Source organism: Hyposmocoma kahamanoa, unplaced genomic scaffold (genome assembly GCF_003589595.1).
Source record: "Hyposmocoma kahamanoa isolate Upper Pololo Valley unplaced genomic scaffold, ASM358959v1 66, whole genome shotgun sequence".
NCBI lineage: Eukaryota > Metazoa > Arthropoda > Insecta > Lepidoptera > Cosmopterigidae > Hyposmocoma > Hyposmocoma kahamanoa.
In genome coordinates, this window is record NW_020653854.1 from 25692208 (window position 1) to 25715951 (window position 23744).

Here is a 23744-nt window from a genome sequence, read left to right on the forward strand (position 1 = left end):
TGAAGATGCGTATTACAAAATTGAAGAGTATGTTTTAAATAAAGAGGTATGGAGAGACAACAAGAATCTAGATTCCACACTCATTGCATGAACGAGCAGTAGCTTAAAAAATGACGTTTTCAAATGTAAAAATTTTACTTGTGGAATAAATGATTATTTGATTTTGACTTTGATGGTACCTATATGATGACGACCCCAACTATAAATTTTCGGACCAACTCTAGATGCCGGTAGTGTGTTCCGCTTTAGGAAGAAGGAAGCAAAGCTTTCTTGCGAATAAGTGGTACATCAATGACATAAAGATGGATTGTTCCGGCTTTCTAGTCGGCTAAAGGAGGAACGACGGGGTAGGCCAGACATGTAAAATTCATTCTCGGAATTGTATGAGATAGAAAGCCGGCAAGCCGTTAGTAATAATTAAAGTATCTTGAAGAGTGATTATATAGATAGATTATAGAAATAGAACAATGGTCAATGGTCTCACCACTAAGGATGCCGAAGACCGTGCAAAGTGGAGGAGAAAAAGCAGGAAAGCGGACCCCGGGCTCCGCAGCAACACTACTGAGGACACAACCGGGACAACGCTCAGATGAGAGAGAGAGAGAGAGAGAGATTATAGAAATAAAACAGATAGCAAAGATCTGCAAGAAACACAGAAAAAATCGTAAAGTCCGCTAGTTCGTTCCGTGGCTTAGTTGGTTCAAATCCAGCCGGATCCAAGGAATTTTTTCTTAGTGCACGATCTTTGCATTAATAATGATAACAAACTAATGGAGTGATTTCACAAAAATAATTAAATAACATGGTGGTCAAACATCATGTCATCGTGACATTCAATAAGAACTTAAAGCTTACACTATAAATAGCTCAAAAGGATAAAATCTTAGTATTCAATTCAAAAGCAGATATCCAAATTTGATCTTAAAGCCGAAAGCCCATAAAAAGCGCGCTGTAAATCTTTGCGCTCGCGCATACAAAGTTCGACTTCTAGTTAAGTATTCTCGACAAATTGCCTTTAGTGGCTTCGTCTAAGCAGGACGGTCAGATACGGACTTTGCATGGCAAGTTGGCTTGTAACTGTACGTGTGGTGTTTTTACGATGGACATCCGACGGATTGAGATGGTTGAAGATGTTAAAAGGAGGTTTAGTTTCGACTGAAAGTAGTTATCTTGGATACAATTACTTGGTACTTGAAAAGCACCTTTGTAAATAAGTATATAATATATAAGCGAAAATTAGTCATCATTGTTTGGATTTTTTTTCTTTGTCATTTGTTCAGGGATACAAACATGTTTTAGCAATGGTAGTCCTTGCTTGCTTTTCGATTGAGAGGTCGCCGGTTCGAATCCCTGTGATGTGCCTACGATACGTTTGTCAATGTTTAGTAGCTAACGTTGAAAGAAAACACTGCGATGCATCCTGCATTAGGTTACATTAGGGACTACAGCTCAAACCCTCTTCTTAGAGGAGGCTGGTGCCCAGCAGTGAGACGTAAAATGGGATGATAATGATAAACACATATTTAAAAATAAAAGACATTTATTTCCCCACAAAATGTAGGAAACACGATACTTAAAAACTAATAGAAAATACAATAAGTAGCAGTAGAGTTTTTTGTGAGAGTTCGTCCGAGGAAGTACTGCCACCTTACCTATTTCTGCCGCCAAGCAGTAATGTCAGCAATATTGCGTTCCAATTTAGAAAGGCTGCTGGTGAAATTACAGGCACATGGGACTGGTAAACTTATGTCTCAGGGTGGCGGGCGCAGTGGCAGTGCCCATAAGATCTTTACGATTGAAAGCTTTGAATGGCACTGCAACTGTTATGGACAGGCGTGTACCTTACCACCAGGCACAGGCACCTGTTCGTCCCGTCACTAAGTATTATAAAAAAAATAAACAATTGAGTGCTGTGGACAAAATGGTTAATGACTCAGCATTGCTGATTTTTCAGTTTTCATCTTTGGCTTGCTGTTCGATTGCATCAAGCCTTTTGACTTTTTATTACAATTCGCCACTTCCTCGTGTTGCTAAGTGGTTTTGACACTTTGAAATTAGCTCTACATGGCGTTTTATTTTTTACTTCTTCACTGATGTAAATTGGAATATTACTAACCTATGTAAGATGTATAATAAAAAAAAACTTAAGGATTTTTTCTTAAGACAGTGAGGGTCGTATTCTAGAACTCTACCCAATGCTCAAATCAGGACTTGAGTATTGCAGTGAGCACTGAAAATCATACTCAAGGTATTAGGGTCGTATTTCCAGTGCTTGAAATCATACTCAAGTCTGCTCAAGTCCTGACTTGAGCATTGAGTAGAGTTCTGGAATACGACCCTGAAACAATTTTAAATGTTGACTTGTTCCTCTAGACTCGATAAAAAAGGTCATTATTTAGTAAGAATGTCTACAAATCGTTATGAATAAAAACGTCAAGAAAAAATTCCCCTCAAATTCATTTGAGTTTAACATTAAGCTGTTAAATCTCAATTAACATTAACATATATTTAATCGGTTCTCGTTACTCGTAGTGAGGTTAACAGACAACAGTTAAAGTTAACGACAAATTAGATTCGCACAATTTACTGCGATGCTAATGAGATGACTCGAATCGGTTATGTTGGTAATGCATTAACCTAGGTTCTTAAGTTATTTTGGGTTAAGTATGAATGAAAATGAAGAATTTTGAATACTCAAAATATACATAATATCTGATGCAAACACATATAACATTATTCGTATGGTCACTTAAACGCCCAGCTGTTAACGAACAGGTATATAGAATATAACGATATTACGTAAATTTTGGGTCTAGATGTAAAAAGATCAAAGCGGCTGTTAATTGACAAATAGCTCACATATTGCCAAACCATCACTGAAAATTTTACGGATTTTGGCAATCTGAGAGTGGAGTTATAAGAGATTTACTAAAATTGAGTTTTTGCAACATTCTCAGCTGATGTTTGAAGTTCGTTAGGAACTCAAAAATTATAGATTTAAAATATTTCTCTATTCATTCACGCTTTATTTTTTTTATGTTAGTAACTCTTTTGAATGTAACAATATGTTCAGTCTTTGTCAACACAGACTAAAAATACTGTATCGATGAAACGAATCGATGAAATTAATTAATGGATTTGTAAACATGAATCGATTTTACATACATACATACATGTGAGCTTATGCTCACGCCCTAGTCCCACAGGAGAGGTAGGTAGAGACCACGGAACGCCACTTTACTCTATCCTGACACAACTCTCGAGAGCCCTTTTCATACAAATTCATGTATCGATTTTAAATCGATTTTAAACCGACTTGAAAAATTGGAGGACGTTCTCAATTTGAATGTATGTTTTTTTATGTACGCTACGTGATAACTTGTGAATTTGTGAGCCGATTTTGATGATTCTTTTTGGTTGCAAAGTACCTCAGTACCTCAATACCTCAGCAGTGGTTCTAAATTCGAAGAAAATAGTCCACCTCTAAGGGAGGCAAACTAGGAGTTGAACGACTTTTGAGGTCGGTTTTTTAATATTTTTTTATTATGTAATGTTTTACTGTTCAAAACTTTTGAATCTGTTAACTCCAATGAATATAACGGGTAATTTCCAGGTTAGTTGTCTGTATCTAATTTCGCTGGCAATTTTTTATTATTGAAATATTCGAGTATATTATTTCTTCTGTTTATGCGTCTTTCCAATAATGGTATTAAATAATTCCATACCGACATAAAAAAGGCATTCAAAAAGACTATTAGAATAATGGTTAAAGTCACTATTTGTTATCAAATTAATCGTATTTGAAAAACATATTTACTTCCTACTTTAACTAATAAAAATCATTATACATTACCCATCGGACCATACTTGTAATAAACTTGTATTAATATAAAAAAGGTAACAAGTTTTTTCTTTCATTTCGTTTTTTTTCCGCTTTTGTGGTAAACAAATAAATATATTTTTTTTCTTTTTGTATTCCTAACCATTCTAAAATGAAAGAAAATCATTCGTATTCATGCAACATAGTACCGAGTGTCTATGTAACGTAGTTAGCATGTGTCTATTAGAACAATAGACATTCTTGAATCTTTGATTCAATCAAATATAATTTGCATTCATAATCATACTCCATACAAAATAAATACAAGTCCTTGCTCGCATTGCAATAAAGGAAAACATAACTAATTTTTGCGCAGTCAGTTAAAAGCAAACACGCTAAGCAAAATTCAAATACAATGATAATTAATAACTCAGTCAAGTATTTAAAAAATTCGAACCCAATTAAAGTTTTGCAACATACATCGATCGAGTAGGCCAATGTCACTGCCCATACATGTTTGGGCGTGGTAAGTAAAGAAACTAGATTTTAATTAATCTATAAATCAGTTTAAATGTTACTGTAACTAAACCCATAACTTTAAAAGAGTATTTAAATTGTATTTTGGTGTCTATATACATACATATAATCATAAAGGTTTAGGATAGATCTATACATAGAAGCACAATTATTCTTATATATATTTCGTGGTTAATTATTATTCGCCTGGTGTCCAGTTTTATACGTATAAATAGGCATTATGTACACACTTCTGATTTAAAAAAACTCAGTACAGAGTACTAAAAAACCGACCTCAAAAGTTCGCGGAATTATATCTATTTGCTAAGTTTTATTGAAATCGGTCATCGGAAAGCGCGCGAAACCGGATTCATCCCATGTCTTGCCAACCATAGAGGTGGAATATTTTCTTCAAATTTAAATGGGACCACAACTGAGGTACCCTCTTTCCAACAAAAAATAATCATTAAAATCGGTTTACAAATGGCGGAGTTATCTATATATATATAAAAAACATACAGTCGAATCGAGCACCTCCTCCTTTTTTTGAAGTCGGTTAAAAAGTATACTGAATTTAAAAATAAACGAAACTTTCTATTAACTTAAATGTACTTTCACAGCCGTACCCTGAGGTATCGTGCTCTGAAACGGTGGGAACATTTCCAACTTTAGATAGCTATTTCTGTGTTCAAAAAGCACAAGGCATTGAGCATTTTTACACATAACTTGAATAATTCACAATTAACTTTTTTCAATTAAATTAACAACTTACTCGAAACAATCCCAAAGTAATAGGATTTAGTAGCGATTCGGGTGTGTCTCTCCTCGCAGCGGAAGGCGGACGCGAGCGCGGAAGCGTATTGTGCCTCACGCCCGCTAGTGATCCAACTATGAGCATATCTTTAGGAGGTAGTAATTCCCGGTCTTTCAGACCTTCGATCTTCTGTTTCTGTATTGCTGTTCCCGTCTTCCCTCCATCGTTGGTCTCCTTACGTTTGTACCGGAACTTTATCATGATTGTGTGATCCACATAACTTTTTAGGACACTTTATTTTCACTTCACAACAATTGTGTTGCTATAAATCGTAATTATATTTATAAATGTCTGCGATATGCATGTTAAGAAGATACGTACACGGGTAAGAAAACGTTTTAAAAATTCTATGCACCTGTATTTTTAATGCACTGCCAGTTTTATCCGTGCAAGTGTGTAATAATGGCGGGAACGGCAGTTGTATCGCGACAGGTGGCTTAAAATTAATGATTGTAACACTATCAATGCTACTCCACTAATGGCTAATTGTAATGACCCTATGACGTCACTTTACAAAAAAACAACTAAGTAATGATTTTTTTTCATTAGTCTATGTAATGATCTTTAAAATATTCCACCGAAATGATAACACGGTCGTCTGGAAGACGGGTCTCGTATAAACTGACGAGACAGGTAAAGCGGGGGAGTCTCCAGGTAAATTTTTTTTCGACTCTATTGTTAAAACTTTACTCACGTGAGTATTTTTCTATCCCTTTCTAACTTTAATACTTAAGTTATGCTATCTCTTTTTCCGATGAGAGCCTTTGTTTATCGTAGAGGCGATAACTTAAGGTTTGTAGAACTAAGTAATAGAGACAATGTTTGTTGAGAACACGTGCGTACTTATGTTGTCCAGATGGATATGTATTTTTATTACGGGTGCAGAAACTTGGTGTTATTGTCAATTTTAATTTAGTATAAGCACAGAGCGTAAGTTATTGTTTAAAAATGGGTGATAGAAATGGTTTCGTATGTTCTGGGTTTTCTTGCACATTGAAAAGGTCAATGACATTCAATTTCTTCACTCGAGAACTGAATTTCTAAGTTTTAAGAATGGGTTTAACATATTTATTTGTTTGGCTATTTTTAGTTCTTTTTTATTCACTGTGTTATCTTAAATTCCTCGTTATATTTTATAATTATTAATTATTGTATGTTTGTGCGAGAGCCGAATAAACGTTTTTTTATGTCTTTGTAACTGCCTCAGTGGCCGAACGGTTACCATGCTGGTCTGCCACGCAGATGTCGCGGGTTCGATTCCCGGGTTGGGAGAAATGTTTGTATGGGCTACATTTATTTCTCTCGTGAGTTTGAGTGTAATTTGTGGTTGTCTACGTGTGTGTCTATGGCACCCGCGACACAGGGTTTCCATGTGGAACAATGAGTTTGCGTTATTATTATTACTTCTATTTGACAAGTAATCCCAGGTTGCAGATCTATTTTAATTGGCACCTTATGTGTTGTGTTATTCTTGAATAATTTGGATTTTAATTGTATTTCGATTGTCGTTTTTTTCAGTTGTTTGTTAATTGTTAGAGTAATACTTCGTATCAGTCTGGCACAAGTTATGTAACAACAACAACAATGGCGGTCAGTAGGCGGTAGAGCTCTTTGTGAAAAAGTTCGTTCTGGGAAGTAACGCTGCCTTACCTATTTCTGCCGCCAAGCAGTAATGTGAGGATTATTGCATTTAGGTTTTGAAGGGTGAAATTATAGACACGTAGTACTGATGATTGGGTAGTGTCGCTTACCACCAAAGCGCAAGACTTCGACTTATCCGTAGAACATTGCATATTTAGTTCGTTTGTTTTTCGCTGTGGATATAATATTTTTATTATTATTAGATTTTATATTTCCGAAACGAAATAAGATATTCTGAAAACACTTATGGCGGGCCTTAGTTTGAATAACGAGATTATGTTTTAACCTCTTTTCGCTGTATAATGATATCGGACTCTGTTCTTCGGACGAGTCGACTAGTTCGTTCCGTCACTTGACAAATATGAACAAAATAAAGGGTGCAAATAAAATTGTTTTGTGACAAATTTACTGATGCTACATACTTAGGGTCGTATTCTAGAACTCTACTCAATGCTCAAGTCAGGATTTGAGTATGGTTTAAAGCACTCGAAATCATACTCAAGTACCTGCCATTAGGGTCGTATTTCCAGTGCTTGTGTTTCCATTGCAATCCTGACTTGAGCATTGAGTAAAGTTCTAGAATACGACCCTCAGTCTTCTGAAGCTGAATCACAGAACCATTTGAAGTGCGTGCTTTGTTTTATTTTTTTCCATAAATTTCTACCTAAATAAGTTAAAGATTTTCTCAGTAAATATCGAAGTTTAACGTTATTTAAAATGTAAAATGTCCGTTTTTACGTAGTTAAATATTTTGATGAACTAGACGGTTAGATCTTTCTGCATAACTAAATCCCCTACTTGCTTATACCCCGAACGCATGCACAACCATGACAACACCTTCATACTGCATTGGCAAAACAGCTTTTGGCACATTGCTTCTTCATAGTAATAAAAAATATTTAAAAGTTACAAATACTAAATTATATCAACTTGTAATGAAATTTACTGTAGAAACCATATATAAAATTCTACTAATATTTGCACATCTGCTTGCAAGTTTGATACATTGTATCAAATTTTACGTAAGATCTGTATTTCGGCATATTATAAACGCAAATACACGTTTCTTCTTATCTTATGCCTATTTTTCTTACGTCAGTTTAGAGGCGGACGAGTGAGAGCCTGGTTCTCTATGACACAGGTTAATCCTAGTATAGACACCAGATTTTCACAAACGAAACTATATTCAAGAACATGTGAGAACTATACAAATATAAGACATTTTCATTTCATTTAATTTTCATTGTTGTAACTCAAAAATGGTGACATTGAAAGAACACGATTTAAAAGTACAAAAAATAACCGAATGGGACCAACAACATTTCATTCTAGTTTATAAGTGAATAAGTAAATATTATATACAAATAAAAATAATCCCATTTGGAGCACGAAACGAGCCTCCCCCCAACGATAAGTTTGGCGCGCCCTGGACAACAATCGGCATTTGCAAGTTCTTTCACCACAACGACAAGCGATAACGACTCGTCCGAAGAACAGAGTCCGATATCATTATACAGCGAAAAGAGGTTAAAACATAATCTCGTTATTCAAACTAAGGTCCTCCATAAGTGTTTTCAGAATTTTTGTATATATAAAATAGTGTGAGAATTATTTTGAACTTTCAAATCATATTTTTTTCAATTCCACAATTTTTGAGTTGCGACAGTATTTGGTTTTACGTGCATTATGTCAAAGATGGTTCATAAAACTTCTTCGAAGACGTGGGGAAGTCGCTAACTATAACGCATAACGCCCAAGTACTCTTTTTAAAGAAGTAATAAGTTTGAAGGGCGTTTTATTCATAAATTCCAGACCTCAAATAAAAGAAAACACCACTTGAGTGAAAAAATCACACGCGTTCTTTAAATTCCAAGTTCTTCGTGACTCATTGCATCTCAACGTTGGGGTTGGAGATGTTCGTGTGAAATATTTGTGGGCACAACATTGAACCTTAAAGTGGTGAATGTTTAAGGAAGTTTGTTTTTTATTATGTCAAGTGACGGGACGAACAAGTCGTGGGCCTGATGAGAAGCTACACGCCAATGGCAGTGCCAGTCAGAGCTTTAAATCGCAAAAATCGAAGGGCAAAACCACTGCGCCCTTCACTCTGAGACATAAGTTGACAAGACCCATGTGCCTGTAATTTCACCAGCACCCTTACCATTCAAAACCGGAACGCAGTAATGCTCACATTACTGCTTGGCGGGAGAAATAGGTAAGGTGGCAGTACTTCCCTGGACGAACTCTTTCACAAGGAGCTCTTCTGCTACTAAAAATAATCTCAAAATGTTATCGTTCTTTTCCAGTATCGCCTCTCACATTGATTCTATATCACTTTTGTTACTCTCAACTCTGTACACTATCTCAATCTATCTCTATTTTAAACCATATTAATAAAACTAGTACAAAAAAACAGTACAATACGTTTACTTCCACCACAAGAAAGTTTTCGATATAATAATCTTTATCTAAAAAACATTTCTTGAACAAGAATACCTGGATTTTAAAGTCCCGTGTCAAACCTACAATATATAAGAACAAGGCGAGACTTAATGTATGCTTCAAGGTTGTCCTACAAAGTTGAACTTTCACGACGCGTCATATCGTAAGTATGTCGTTGAGGTTCCTCGAAATGACCAGTCGTCAAAATTTTCTTAGTCACTTCTTTATTACTGGGTGACACATCTGTACCTATCTACGGTTTATTGGTTTCTCTGGTTACGCAAACTCGTTATGTGATGTTATCCTATTAACGCGGTCGGCTTGAGCCGGAAAAAAAACTTTACGTCCGCAATAAGAGAAAAAAATCGGGCCGCGGACGCGAAACGAACAACGAATTTTTCGCTTTTATTACTTGGACATTAAGCTTTTTCTGGCCGTTGCTAATGCTACGTTGACAAGTGTGGTGGCTGGCACCTTTACCTATTTGTGCCGCCAAACAGTAATGTGAACACTTACGTCCTAATCGTATCAATTCCGGATCCGAGAAATGACGGTCCGAAATATCACAGGGATAATTTTATCTCTAGGTGTACAATCGATATTTGTATTTTCTCGGATACGTATCGGATTTAATGCACAAGCGACATCTTTTTTTTGAAATTACAGGCATAAGTTACTTGTCAACTTATGTCTCAGGGTGACGGGCGCAATGGCAGTGCCCCTCAGAGCTCTGCGATTTAAAGCTCTGAGCGGTACTGCAACTTCATGGTCATTCGTGTCGTTTACCACCAGGCGAACGACTTGTTTGTCCCTTCACTTGATATCATAAAAAAAAAGATGGGATGTCGAAGGAAGGTATGTAGTCTGTGTGTATTTACTTCCTTGAAATAATGGTATAAATATACTCCGTTTTTAGCTGTCTCTATTGATTACATTTATGAATTTAAGCGTTCTTCCACGAAAAGATTAACCACAATATTATAATAATGTATCACTTGATTAAAGCTAAAAACGCTACATCAATGAATCACGAAGTGCTTAGCGATAAAAAGAATGATTTAAGTATATTCCACTTAAGTTTCCGTTGTTATCTAAAATGCTAAGTATGTTAAAGTAAAACTATAAGTCTTAACTTTTACTTAATGTTTACATGTAATTAAAACATTGCTCAACACGGTTTCATTTATACACAACAAAACAAAATTCTTAACTTTATTCAACATTGCAGATTCTTTATATAAAAACTGAAAGTGTATATTCACAATGGTTTTGTTATGTTCACCAAAAGAAAGCTATTAACGAAAGGTGGTCGAGTTGTGGTTATAATAAAGTCCTATAGTGGGTAGTAGTGAGTAGATGGCGGATTTGGCTAACGTAACCGTCTTTACATGTAGCGGTTGCAACCACTAGTGTTGCCATGCACAATGGGAGGTAAGCAAGCCAACAGCTCCGGTACCTCTCAGGACAATAAATAGGGAAGATGTTAAGTACTTTTTTTTTATAATGTCAAGTGACGGGAGAAACAAGTAGTCGTACGCCTGATGGTAAGCTATACGCCTGTCCATAACAGGGTTACGTAGGGTGGCGACGAAAACCACTGTTGTTGGCAGACTAATAAGCCAGAAGACTCAGCACGAGCTTTGCAAATCCTAAATGATGTTGCAGACAGAACGGACTTATTTTCATGTACTCTGTGTGAATTCACAAGGATCACACTGTACGTTATTTGCTATGTACATAATTCGTAATAATTTTAGCGAGTAGTTAATTTTTTTTTTTTATTATGTATTTAATGTAAGAATTTACATATGAATTTGTACACTATGGCAATCGTTATAACTGTAGTGATAGATGTAAAGTTTTAAATAATAAATAAATAAATAAATAAACAGTTGCCAGTGCCACTCAGAGCTTAAAATCGCAAAAATCTGAGGCGCAAAGCCAATGCGCCCGACACCCCGAGGCATAAGTTGACAAGTCCCATGACCTTGAAATTTCACCGTTCACAAATGGAACACAGTAATGCTGACATTACTGCTTGACGGCAGAAATAGGCAGTACTTCCCTGGACGATCTTTTACAACCAGGCTCATGACTTCTTCGTCCCGTCACTTGATATTATAAAAAAATAGTTATTACAAAAACATGTGACCTTTCGCAGTAAGATGAGTAATCGATTTTGATTGGCAAAGCAGCGGGCTGTTGATGGGTAAAATTAGGACCAGATCGTGTTGGAGAGCACAAACTGCGGAAGGCAACAACCCAACTTCACGCGCAGCTATAGGCCTCCCATAGTTTGTGCTATCCACCACGTTCTTGCCTCACCCATCAAGTCTCACCCATCTACGGCCCATGACTTTGACTACGTTGTCTTGGTACCGGTAAATGCCAAAAATAAACGCCATACATCATTTATATGAATCCAATTGTTAATATATACAAGTACATATATATCAAGACAGATTTCACATCGTATACTTAAGTGTGCAATACGAAAAATCAAGGTGAACTGTTGTTATTTTAATCAAGATTCAACTGAAGATGGCATTGGAAAGGTATCCAATCAACTTGGCTGCGCCAGGCGCGATTGTACCTACTGAACAGATGATGCACTTCAACAGTTTTATTTGTTAGTTAGGCAAATTACAGTCAAATCACAAATTACATTTCAGACCTATCTATAACAGTTGCAGTCTCATTCAAAGCTTTAAATCGCAAAGATCTGAGTGGCACTGTCACTGCACCTGTGACCGTGAGACGTAAAGTTGACAAGTCCCATATATCTGTTACCGCAACGCCGTAATGCTCTCATTACTGATTATATAGCGATAGTGGTAGTGCTTCTTGGAGTGGATCGCCTCTTTTTCAAGGAGCTCTTGTGCTACTAATAACTTTTCAGTACTCCAGCTTCCTATTATAACATTCTTACATATTTTTACAATAACATTCCGGAGCATATATTAAGTTTATCATTTCCTAAGTTTAAAAACTACATTAAAAATATTTTGATCGAAAAATCATATTACAAAATTGAAGACTACGTGTTAGATAAAGATGTATGGAAAGACGACACGGCTCCAGAATCCACACAAATTTGATTCAAAGTGTATTCCATAGCATTTAAGTTTATTTGAAAAGAGCAATCCCTAGAGTTTCTTGCTCGTTCTTCTCAGGGAGGTCAGCGTAGTGAACGAACAGTAGCTTAAATGTGACGTTTTCAAGTGTAAATTTATTTTACCTATGGAATAAATAATCTTTGACTTTGACTTTGACATGGTTATTCGTAAATAATAAACTCCGTATCGGTTTTCTTCGATTTTTGGTCAGGAAAGTAAGTAAATTTTTGGATGCAGACGATATAGGTGGAGTCGAAATCGTGGTGAGCTGCCGCGAATTCAAGTTATTATAAAGTGCTGTAAACACGGATTCCTAAATAAAAATGACCAATTAGCAAACGTCAATAAACACACAAATATGTTTCATTGGAACATTTTGATGACCTCGATAGAAAAGCGGTAGGCACTGTAGGCGTTAGAGGTTCCGAACTCGATTCGAGAACCAATTTGGATAATGAACTTTTGTAAATTAACTCTGGTTTTGGTGTTGCATGTAATGTCCTAGAGTTAATTGCCCTGTTAAGCATATTTATTATTATTCACTTTGATTGATTTATAACTGAAAAAAAACACAAATTACAAAATACCACCTAACGGGAGTTAGCGCACATGTTATTGTAGAGTTAACGAGATTTTTTTAAATCCACTATAGGGTGGTCCACATTCGTATATCACAAATAACATCTACAACAATGTTTCTGCGAAAAGTAACATTAGTGACAAAGCCATAATAGTAAAAAGTAAGAAAGTAGGAGGTAATGCTGTGATTAATTTCCAATCAGGCCGTGAGAGATTCTCACATAGAGAGATCCTGTTACTGCGCTAGGGCTGAGATGAGATTATAGGGCATATCAGTGATTACCGTATGGATGTTGTAAATATACGTGTTACTGGAAACAAGTTGCTGTTACTTAATTGCATAATTTGATGAGGTCATTACTTGATTTACATATCATTATAGATCTGCATGCGAAGCATACATTACAAACGTAAAGATAGTATTTAGTGTATATACTGGTTTTAAGAGCTTTTTTAACAACTTGAAACCTACACCTAGACCTTTGCTAGAAATAGTTGAACATGGTGAACCAGAAACAGATAAACCTTTATAGCCACCCCCACTTGCATCATTCTCTTCTTAAATGGCCGTTTGTTTTTCATACCCTTGCTCTCCAACATCCCCAATCTTATCGATGCATCACAAGGACTACCTCTCCCCACGTTTCCATCCATATTCTTAATTCTTACCTTCAGTCTATTACAATTTCTCCTTTCTACATGACTAAACTATCGATGTGTTCCCTTTTCCTATCCAGGTCAGTACATTATGAGGCAACAATCAAATTGTGTGAACCCCAAATAATAGGTAAGTATAGTAGGATAATTAACACAAAAGAGCAGCAATAGATTTTTATTAGACAATCTCGACTCTGACACTACCACACGGTCACTACGGTATCGGAAAAGACATTAGTACCTATACGATTCCTGAGAAGTTGGCCACCCACTAAACGGGAATCAGAAATTACCTATCGTTAGTATATTTTTGGTTTACGTCGGTACTTTCTTACTTGACGTAAGTTTCTTTTAAAAACAAAGATTTTTTAAGAGAGTTAAAAAAAATAATTTTTATACTCATATATTTACGTAATAACGATTGCCGTAAAAAGTATGTTGGTTTAACTGTGTGGTGGCAGAATGAAGTTAGCCACCCTCAGTAGTGATTTAAACATTATTCCTAGAGAATAGTTACGTCAACAGTTGGAATATTGACGCCTATTAACAATATACTGTCACCCGTAAAAATCAATTCTGAGTGCGATTTAGTGGGTGGCCAACTTCACAAGCATTAATACATGCGAGAAAACAATTTTTAACGTGTATTTTAGTTCTAGTTAAGAATTCATTACATTTTTTTTGTAATATCTTCACTGTATAGTTCTTAATATCGATAATATATACTCCATTATAAAAGTAACATCTCTACTTCTCGCTCGAAGTGCGGTGTGGGAAAATCCACCTTAAGACAAGATAAGTAATATCAGTTTGATAACATCCACCTAATTAACGTTGGTTTTATGTCTACATCTCTCTAGAAAAGTGTTGTAACACAGTCTTCGGTATCAAGTTCAATGATTCGTTACGTCATCGTGTTAAGTTTACATAACAATTTGAAGTGAATCATATGATGACATTACTAATAGGATGTTATTAATTATGATTTGAAACTAATAACACAAAACGTTGATTATACCGTGGGTATTCGTTAATATAATATTTTATTTTCTTTTAGATTTGTAAAAGTTTTACTTATTGTTGGAAATGGAGACTATTTCTTCAGATCTAAAAGCGTATAATGTTTTTTCACGAAAACCAACCCTTATTTTAATCTCTAACACTACTACTCTAGTGCACGTAAGGAAACTCCCCGCATGGTGTACCATGCGTTCACTGTACTACGTCTGGCGTACACTGGGCAACAATCGCCATCAATACGATAAGAATAAGATCTCTAACAAATGATTATTTGCTGCAATTAATTGTCATATTTAAATGTTACAACAAAATTTGAGTACAATTATGATTTTTAAAATTTTGTAATTGGCGCATTGTTAAATATTTTCTTTATGTTTCAAATTGCCGGGACCTCAGACTACGTATTTACAGCCTTTGGAGTCAAATCCCTTGGTTCGTGGGGTCCCGGTGCCCTTCATCTGTACAAAATTTAACCCAAAAATTAATAGACAGTCTGGGAAACCCAAGGGCCGTCACCTACCTTGCCCAACGCATTAGCATAGCCATAAAAAGAGGGAACGCTGCCAGTATCTCGGGCACCTTGCCGCGGGGACCCAATTGTTTTCATATAATTTAATCCTAGTTTCACTTTGTACCTGTATTTTTTATTTAATATTACCGAAAGAAATCACTCTTCAGTCTCATTCTCAATCAAATATTTCTGTTTCTTAAGTGTAACTTTGTAATTATTTAAGGAAATGTCTTGGATTGAAATGGATTTAAACTTATAGCTCACTGTTTTAAATTTTAGCGGTATTTTCCTCCTTTATCGACCGTAGCGATCTCCAACCTTTCGTAAATTCTCAGAAATGCGATCCATTCAAGAGGCGGATCCACAATCTTTACTCATACGTTGCGACAGAGATTGAACCTTGTGCATGTATATGTGCGCACCTTTAGAAACTATATCTCCCTGATGATTTGTAGGTTTCTTTCGACACAAGTTAACTCTATTCATTTGGATAACTTGTGTCATATGAGCGCTATTTCAAAATGGAGTGAATTTCCGTTGAATATATTTTTTTTAAATCAAAATATCCCTTAATATATATATTTCTTATAACACCATGTGACGAAACGAACATAGCAGTCGCAGTGCCACTCAGAGCTTCAAATCGCAAAGACCGGAGGGCCACTGTCATTTCATTCAAAAATTGTCATTTTAAAAACAGTTTTATGTATAATGTAATAGGTTTCAAAAGAACGACGAAATACAGATTTTTGGCAACTCTATTTCTCAGCGCCATTCAAGAGGCGGATCTAAAGATTGCGACAGCCCTAGCCGATACTCACATACTCGTACTAGTACGTTCTAAGAAACAGTTACAGCACAGGCAATTTACTTTGCCTTATATAGATGTTAACTTCATAACGCACTGCTGCTGTCTCGTCTAAATAAAATAAAACTAAAATAAGGTAGAACAGTTTTGAAATTATTTGGTTTTTTATTAGGTTATATTGTGTAACATTACCCGATCAGTGTGGCGGGCAAAAGGCATTACTCTTGAAGGAGACAAAAGTTAAAATAAAAAATGAAAACATTATTTTCACGCCCGACTTTCATTGCGGTAGGTAGACACTAAGGATCTGTACCATTAACGCTCTTGATATAGCTCCTTCGTTTTTTCCACTCGCATCAATCTTATCATAAATAACTTTTTATTTTTTGTCCTTTGGATTCGTTGTTTTTGAGGGCATAGAATGAGGTAAGTATATACGTCGAGGTAAATTATCCCCACGTTCGCTCTATAAAATTTCTCGTTTACGAATTTTGTTTATGGTACTAAGGGATGGTGGTAAGCGACACTCCTATCTGTATCCGTTGCATTGCCACTCAGAGCTTTAAAGCATTTTAGAATAGTCGTGAAAAACTAGAACATAATTCTCTGAAAAATTTTTCAAAATGTCGCTTTAGCTGTTTCTACAAAACAACGACGTAAAAAACTCTGAACGCAAAGCACTGTTAAAAAGTTAGTTTTTGTCTTTTGATAACACATCTACCAAGTTTCATACGAATCGATCTTCAAACTGAATGCATCAAACAAGCAACTTACACATAATCGGTACATTGTTAATGCTTAACTACACGTGTAACAATGCGCCATTATATTACAAGAACCCTTTATTCTGTTGAATTTCAATTCGAGGTGTGAAGTTGCAAATCGTTTCTATGTTTATTTGTTTGGTATCTATTAAATTATTATTAATGCCATGTTTTTTGTTACCATTTTCAACCGAGTTCAAAAAGGAGGAGGTTCTCAATTCGACAGTACCTAGTTTATTTTGTGCGTACATACTCGATTACCTGTGTACCCATTTTGATGATTCTTTTTCATTGGACAGAGGGTACCTCAGTATTGATCCCATTTATATTTGAAGAAAATATTCCCAGTGGCAAACTAGGTTATGATTCCGGTTTCGTGCACTCTCCATTAACGAATTTCAATATAATAGATGTAATTTCTAATCTAAATGCGAATTGCCGAACCCATTTCCTGAAACCGATTACGTTTTCCAGCGACTTTTCAGAACTTCAGTTGTCTAATCAATGTAATTTTTTCGAAATATTATATTTTTTCCAATAGCACCAAAAAAGATGGATCACCGATAAATGAGGCCCTGTTTGACGAAATACTTAACAAATTTTTGTTTTTTTCTTGTTTATTTCATTATTGAAATATCGCATGCGTGTCACGATGCTGAGATAACCTGGTCGACGATATTGCGTGAAAATATGCGTGTAACATCGATACGTAAGATGTTATTGCATCTTACTGAGAGCAGTAAAAGTGTGAAACATCTCATTGGTAACTTAGCGTGCGGTTTAAGAATACAGTCTGTACTTGGGGATTATAGGCTGTGATGAAATATAATAGATATATGTCAAAAGTTTACATATTTTTTAACCGACTTCAAAAAAGGATGACGCTCTCAATTCGATTTTGATGATTGTTTTTTTGTTGGCTTGGAATTTGGAAACAATATTCCACCTCCAATGGTGGGAAACTAAGGGATGAATCCGGTTTTGCGTATTTTGATTTAACCGATTTCAATAAACAGGTGTACTTGGCAATTAGGTGTAATTCCAATAAAGAAGCCGATAAGCAAATACTTGAGGTCGTTTTTTTTTATAAAAAAGTTATAATTATTTTACTAAAATTCATTTTGGGTTTGGAACTATTTTCATTTCTTTGTGTAATATTTTGAATACTATGTTAATATGCATAGATTTAAAATTGTTTGTACCTAGATAAGCAACTATTAGTGTTGCAGCGAGTAGTGTTTCGCCTTCAGGTCGAATACCGAATATTTGGCCCGGAGCGAGGCCGAAACGCCGAATATTCGGCCAAACTGTTAGGCCTGATTAATGATCTTACGAAAATTGGCACGCAAACCGCATTATAACAAAGATAGCTATACATACATATATAAAAGTTAAACCAGTAATGATGCATGCTTTTGTAAAAAGAAACAAAAAAGGAAATTTTATTTAGTTTATAATTCAAATTGTGACATCTTAACGAAGAAAGTAATTGTGTATCTCACTTCAGTTTGATTAACTTTCAAAAACTTAATTTTATTTTCATTTGCAAGTGTTAAGTAAGTACTAGGTTGATTTTGTTAGCATTTATTTAGTCATGATTTCATGACATAATTTCATAATAAGTAGGTAGTGTTCATTTGATTTGTTACCTTTTTTGATCTCATACAAGTTACTTACTTATTACTATTTTCTTATTTCTTCCTCCTGTTTTTATGTATTCGGCCGAATAGTGACTTAATATTCCGTATTCGGCCGCATAAGCCGAATACCGGATAGTAACCGAATATTCGTTACAACTCTAGTAACTATACGTTATTTTCTAAATTTACGAAGCTAGGACTTATTTGAGAAACTTTTAATCGTAGTCCAGTGGTTCGACTGTAGTGTCGTAGGCCTGTGACTTTAACTTGTATGTTGAAGGAAAACATTCGTAAAACATAGATCCTTGCCTAGTAGCAGTAGGACTTTTTAATCCTGTGCAATGTCTCTTCAAATATTTAGTAGCAGAAGAGAGTTGGTCTATGGAAGTACAGCCACTTCCCAGTTGTTTCCGGTTTTGAAGGGTAAGGGTGCTGCTGAAAGTACAGGGACATGAAATTTTTCAACTTTATATTTATCAGGGTGATGGGCGCGGTGGCAGTGGCCCTCAGACATTATGAGTGCGCGTGTCGCTTGCCACCAGGCGCACTTGTTCCTTCCGTCATGTCATATAATCTCAGTACAGAGTATTAAAAAAATCGACGTCAAAAGTCATTCATCCCCTAGTTTGCCACCCTTAGAGGTGGAATATTTTCTTCAAATTTAAATGGGACCACTACTGAGGTATCCGCTTTCCAACAAAAAAGAATCGTCAAAATCGTTTCACAAATTTAAGTAACTTACACACCAAAAAAAAAACAGTCGAATTGATAACCTACTCCATTTTTTCAAGTCGGTTAATAATGCTGGCACTGTTCCCCCATTCTATGGCTGTGCTAACATGTTGGGAAAGGTATGCAACCAGGCCTTGAGATATCAGTTTCAGTCAAGATATAACTGCATGAATAATAAACACAATCTTAAACTTTTGTCCAAGTAGCGAATGTTATCGCTTTTCAATAGACGCACTCGTATCGGAAATGTTCACATGAAATCGATTGGCTCCACGCAACGTCTCATTTAATTTCCACCGACGACGAAGGAGCGTGGTAGACGATACCGTAGTGGGGTTTTATTGAGATTGGGTTTTGTCGTGTATAATTCTGGTTATTGTGAGATGTGCGGTTATCAATTGATATCAAAAAACTTAATGGTTTAACCATCTAGCAATGAGCTAGCTTGATTGCACCATTCTTAATTTATCTAATTCTATAGAATAAGTAATAATTTCAATAATAATAACGCACACACTCAACATAACCCCGCACTAGGGACACCCTGTGTCGTGGGTGCCATAGACATTCACATAGACAACTACAAATTACACCCAAACTCACGAGAGAAATAAATGTAGGCCATACAATAATTTCTCCCGGCCCGGGAATCGAACCTCTGCGTGGCAGTCCGGTATGGACACCGTTCGGCCACGGAGGCAGTTAATAAGTACTATAGATGTATTTCAAAGGCTAATTACCTGGTTAGCTAGAAAAACTTTTGAAAAGTTAACTCGTTATGTATTTACTAGAATGAAAGCGATCTCAAATCTAGTTTGTAAGAGTCGACGTTACCTCAACTCAAATTAATTTTTATCCCGTACCAATACGGTTCATTTTGCTTGGCTCGAACGGCAGGGACACAGGCTTTCAGAATCAATTTTTTAACAAACGACAGTAAAGACATTTGAGAAATATACATCGTTTACTATAACGTGATCTATTTAGTTCAGTAGATATAAAAACAAATCATTGGTATATGTATTTTTTATTTGTTTGTTTTTATTTGTTTTTTTATATGTGTATTGTATGTGTATGTGTGTTGTGCATGTGTATACGTATATATTATATTTCATATACAGTTAATATCATAATTATAATCATGTTCATACACACTGACACAGTTTCAATTCGTTAATATAAATCTTCTCTTTTAACCGGCTCAATTAGGACCTAGCAGAATCACCAGCGTCGTAGTTCTACTGAGCTGCGACATAATGCTGAGTTGGGTCCTTTTTGCTGACACAGTACACGAAAATCTTCACTCCACTATAACCACTATAACACTCCACATCAAGTATAGACTAGTTTGTTTTTCTTTTTTATTATTATTATTATGATTATTTTTTAATTCTACTATTGTACCTTTGTTGTAAGTTTGTTTTGTAATGTACTGTGTTTCGGCAAATAAACGAAATTATCTATCTATCTATCTACATGTAATGGACCTATTGAATACAGAGGTTTTCTTGTAAAATTTCGAGGTAACTTTGTGTTTTTTTTTCCTATCGTGTACATTTTTAAGAATCGTGTTTTCCCATCGTACAGCAATCAATGTATATCTACAATTTTACTATTTATTTTTTCCAAAGTGATAAATTCAACAATTTCTATGTTATGCGGGATCAACCAAAGCCATTTGAGGTTAATGAAATATAGGCGTCTTCGTGCCTCAAAAAAAGTCATATAACTTATTCTTACCGTCTTTAAAAACCCTCAAACTACACTTAAAACCTACACAAGTAAATAAAGTGCTATAGTACTGCAAAAGGGCAGTAAGTGGGCGTGAACAATTAGACCACCAGAATTAAAACAATTACAATTTGTAGATGGCGGATTTGGCGAATGTAACTGCCCTTTGTCTAGAGCCTGGCACAATACTGGTTTCTAGTTAAAAATATTTTTTATAACATCAAGTGAGCGAACGAACCAGTCGTGCACCTGGTGGTAAGCTACACGCCTGTTCATAACAGTTGTCCACACAGATCTTTTAATCGCAAAGATCTGAGGGGCAATGCCACTGCACCTGTCACGCTGAGACATAAGAATGGTGGTGAAGAAAAACTAATGTTGAGGTTTTAAGAATAGAGTTGGGAAAAAGAAGCTTTTGAATAACTATAGAGAACCAAAGGGGAAAAGTGTTATTTGGAGGGGAAATAAAAAGAAAGGGGAAGTAGGGGAAGACAAACAAAGTTATTCAGATTAAATAAAGGAAAAAAACGTGTCGTATTCTTTGCCTTGCCTATGAAGTACATTTTTCACCCTGCTCGCCTAGGAGAAAAATAATGTTTTTTTTTTCTGTGCCGTGAATATAACTACTCTAATATAATTCCCCCTGTCATTTCAAGATCTTAATTTGGGAAAACCGCGATGGAAATAAATAGCAATGGTATTAATAAACCACAAAAACTCCCAATGTTTTATAATGACTAGTATACCAGTAAGTACATTAATAAACACTTTTTATAGACCCCGATCTAATATAGACACGAGACAAGATAGCCTTAGAAACCTGATTCGAGAGTGGTTACGTCAGCTAGCAAACCTATCTCTTATAGCTCAACGTTGTTTTGAGATACCTGGGTCTATTGCCCTTTACTCTATATGTCAACGTAGCATTTAGAACCTAGTACTACAAACTATAAATGTTATATTTAAATGGCCAATTGAAAGAGATTATATAAAACTTTAGAAATAATCACACAAATTACCCGTAAATAAATTATATAGTAAAGAATTCTTTGTACTAAAGTTTCCAAACCTAGAAAAGTAACCAAAAACCTAGAAAGAACACTAATCATTCACGGAAAAGTGCTTACCACTTAACCACTAAGGTCTATAAACGTTTCTCCGAAATCTTTTATTTATTTGCAAAAAGGCCAAAATGATTGGCCTCTACGCCACATCGAGATCCCGTTATAGAAATATATACGTATTTGTATACGCGCTAAACTGTATTCGTATAAACCTATAGTCTATAGTCGCAAATATATATATATATATATATATATATATTAGCGACTATTATGCACTGAAAATTAATTATATTTCGTTTTTATTTACTTGAATGTATATGTTGCGAAAAACTTCGTTCAAAGCTTTTTCATATTTGTCTTTTATTGACTTACTGCTTCGGCTGCGTAGTTCAAGTAATCTATATTATACTACATAGCCTGTACTGTACTAATTTTCATAAGTTATTGGTTCTGCATACAAAATTTCATCCCCTATTTCACCCCTTTTAAAATTTGTTTTTGTGACAAAAAGTAGCCTATCTCCTTCTCCTGCGTCCTATCTATCTCTATATCAATATTGGTTCAATTTAAGCATGAAAACGCAATAGACAGTTACTTTCGCATTGATAATATTCGTTCCAGAAGTTTGGATTTATCAAACAGCTCTTATGACTTTACTTCTTCATTGGATGTAATATAAACTCGAAAGTGTGTTGAGCATTTTATAAATAATTCGGTAAATGAATAAAGTACCACCTGTCGGTAAACAATGCCAAATCATTGTTTCTCTACATTCAACGCACGAGCATATGACACTGCTATTACAATAGTGTTGTAACTCAAAATATGCGAAATTCAAGATTGTACTATTGCAGAAGATAAAAAGACAGTTTTTATTGAATTAATTTTTCCCCTTTTATTTTTAGATATTTTGGCAAGTAGGAAATTGTTTAGATGTCTGTAATATAATGTAATAATCATCGACCCGGAAAAATACACTTTTTGAGTTAGTACACTATTATATTAACAGCACGATACTTATATTCTATGAAACAAAATTTTTTCGAATTTTCAAAGGCGCCATTACAAACTGGCTGCTTAACCAAAAAGGAATGTTACCTTCAAATTTACCTACTGCATTTTGTCGCAGACATTTTAATATATTAGCTATACACAAGGCCATCAGCCATCCAGTTATCCACTCACTTCAATATGAAACTTATATAGTTCACGTTTTAAGCACTCAAAAACGCTATATACTTTTCACTACACATACATCCAACTGATACACTATTCCCGGAGTATATAACATATATACCGTAGTATATAACGATATATCGTGACATGAAGTTGTTACGATACAATGACACGTCTGTAATAGAGCGATATCGTTCGCACAGTGAGCGTAAAATGGCTTGCGCGGGAGCGACAAAGATAAAGTACTAAGGCTTTGGCGCCAATCCTAAACCTGCGCAGGAGTGAAGGGGACGGGTAGAGAGGCTCGCGGGGGGTTACTCGCGAGCAAAGATCTTTGTGTGTCTTTGTATGGAGCTTTATTTGCTAAAGCCCGTATCTGGCCTACAAGAAATCAATTTGTTGGCAAAGAGTTATTATTGTAACTAATTAGTTTGTCGCCGTATTGTACTACCTGTGTCGACATAAAGATGAAGTTTTCTACAGCTTGTTTTGTGTTTTACGTAAACAATTAGTTGCAGTAATAAATAGTAATTGACATAGATATATAAATGTACAGAAAAAAATTTTTTTCATTTCTTTTCTATTTTGTGAAAAATATTTTGAAAATTTTGCACCATTATTTACATAATATTTGTTAGTTAGTTCTCATGTCAGTGCCGATAAAGTTCTTTTTTGTTCTGTACAAAAAAAACCTAATTAGTGCGTTTCAAGTA

At 35.3% G+C, this 23744-nt stretch overlaps 1 protein-coding gene across 4 annotated transcripts in view; it reads right to left on the reverse strand.

The window, feature by feature from the left end:
• Positions 1 to 23744, reverse strand: part of LOC113231979 — a 276226-nt gene that overhangs the window by 9703 nt on the left and 242779 nt on the right. The window contains exon 1 of one of the 4 annotated variants that reach the window (XM_026466582.1): positions 5109 to 5456. The exons of 2 other annotated variants lie outside the window; for them this stretch is intronic. In XM_026466582.1, the coding sequence (XP_026322367.1) occupies positions 5109 to 5351 (243 nt within the window). In that variant the 5' untranslated portion in view covers positions 5352 to 5456. Of the gene's footprint in view, positions 1 to 5108; positions 5457 to 23744 lie in introns of those variants that run through there. One more of the 4 variants, XM_026466585.1, reaches the window with a different exon arrangement.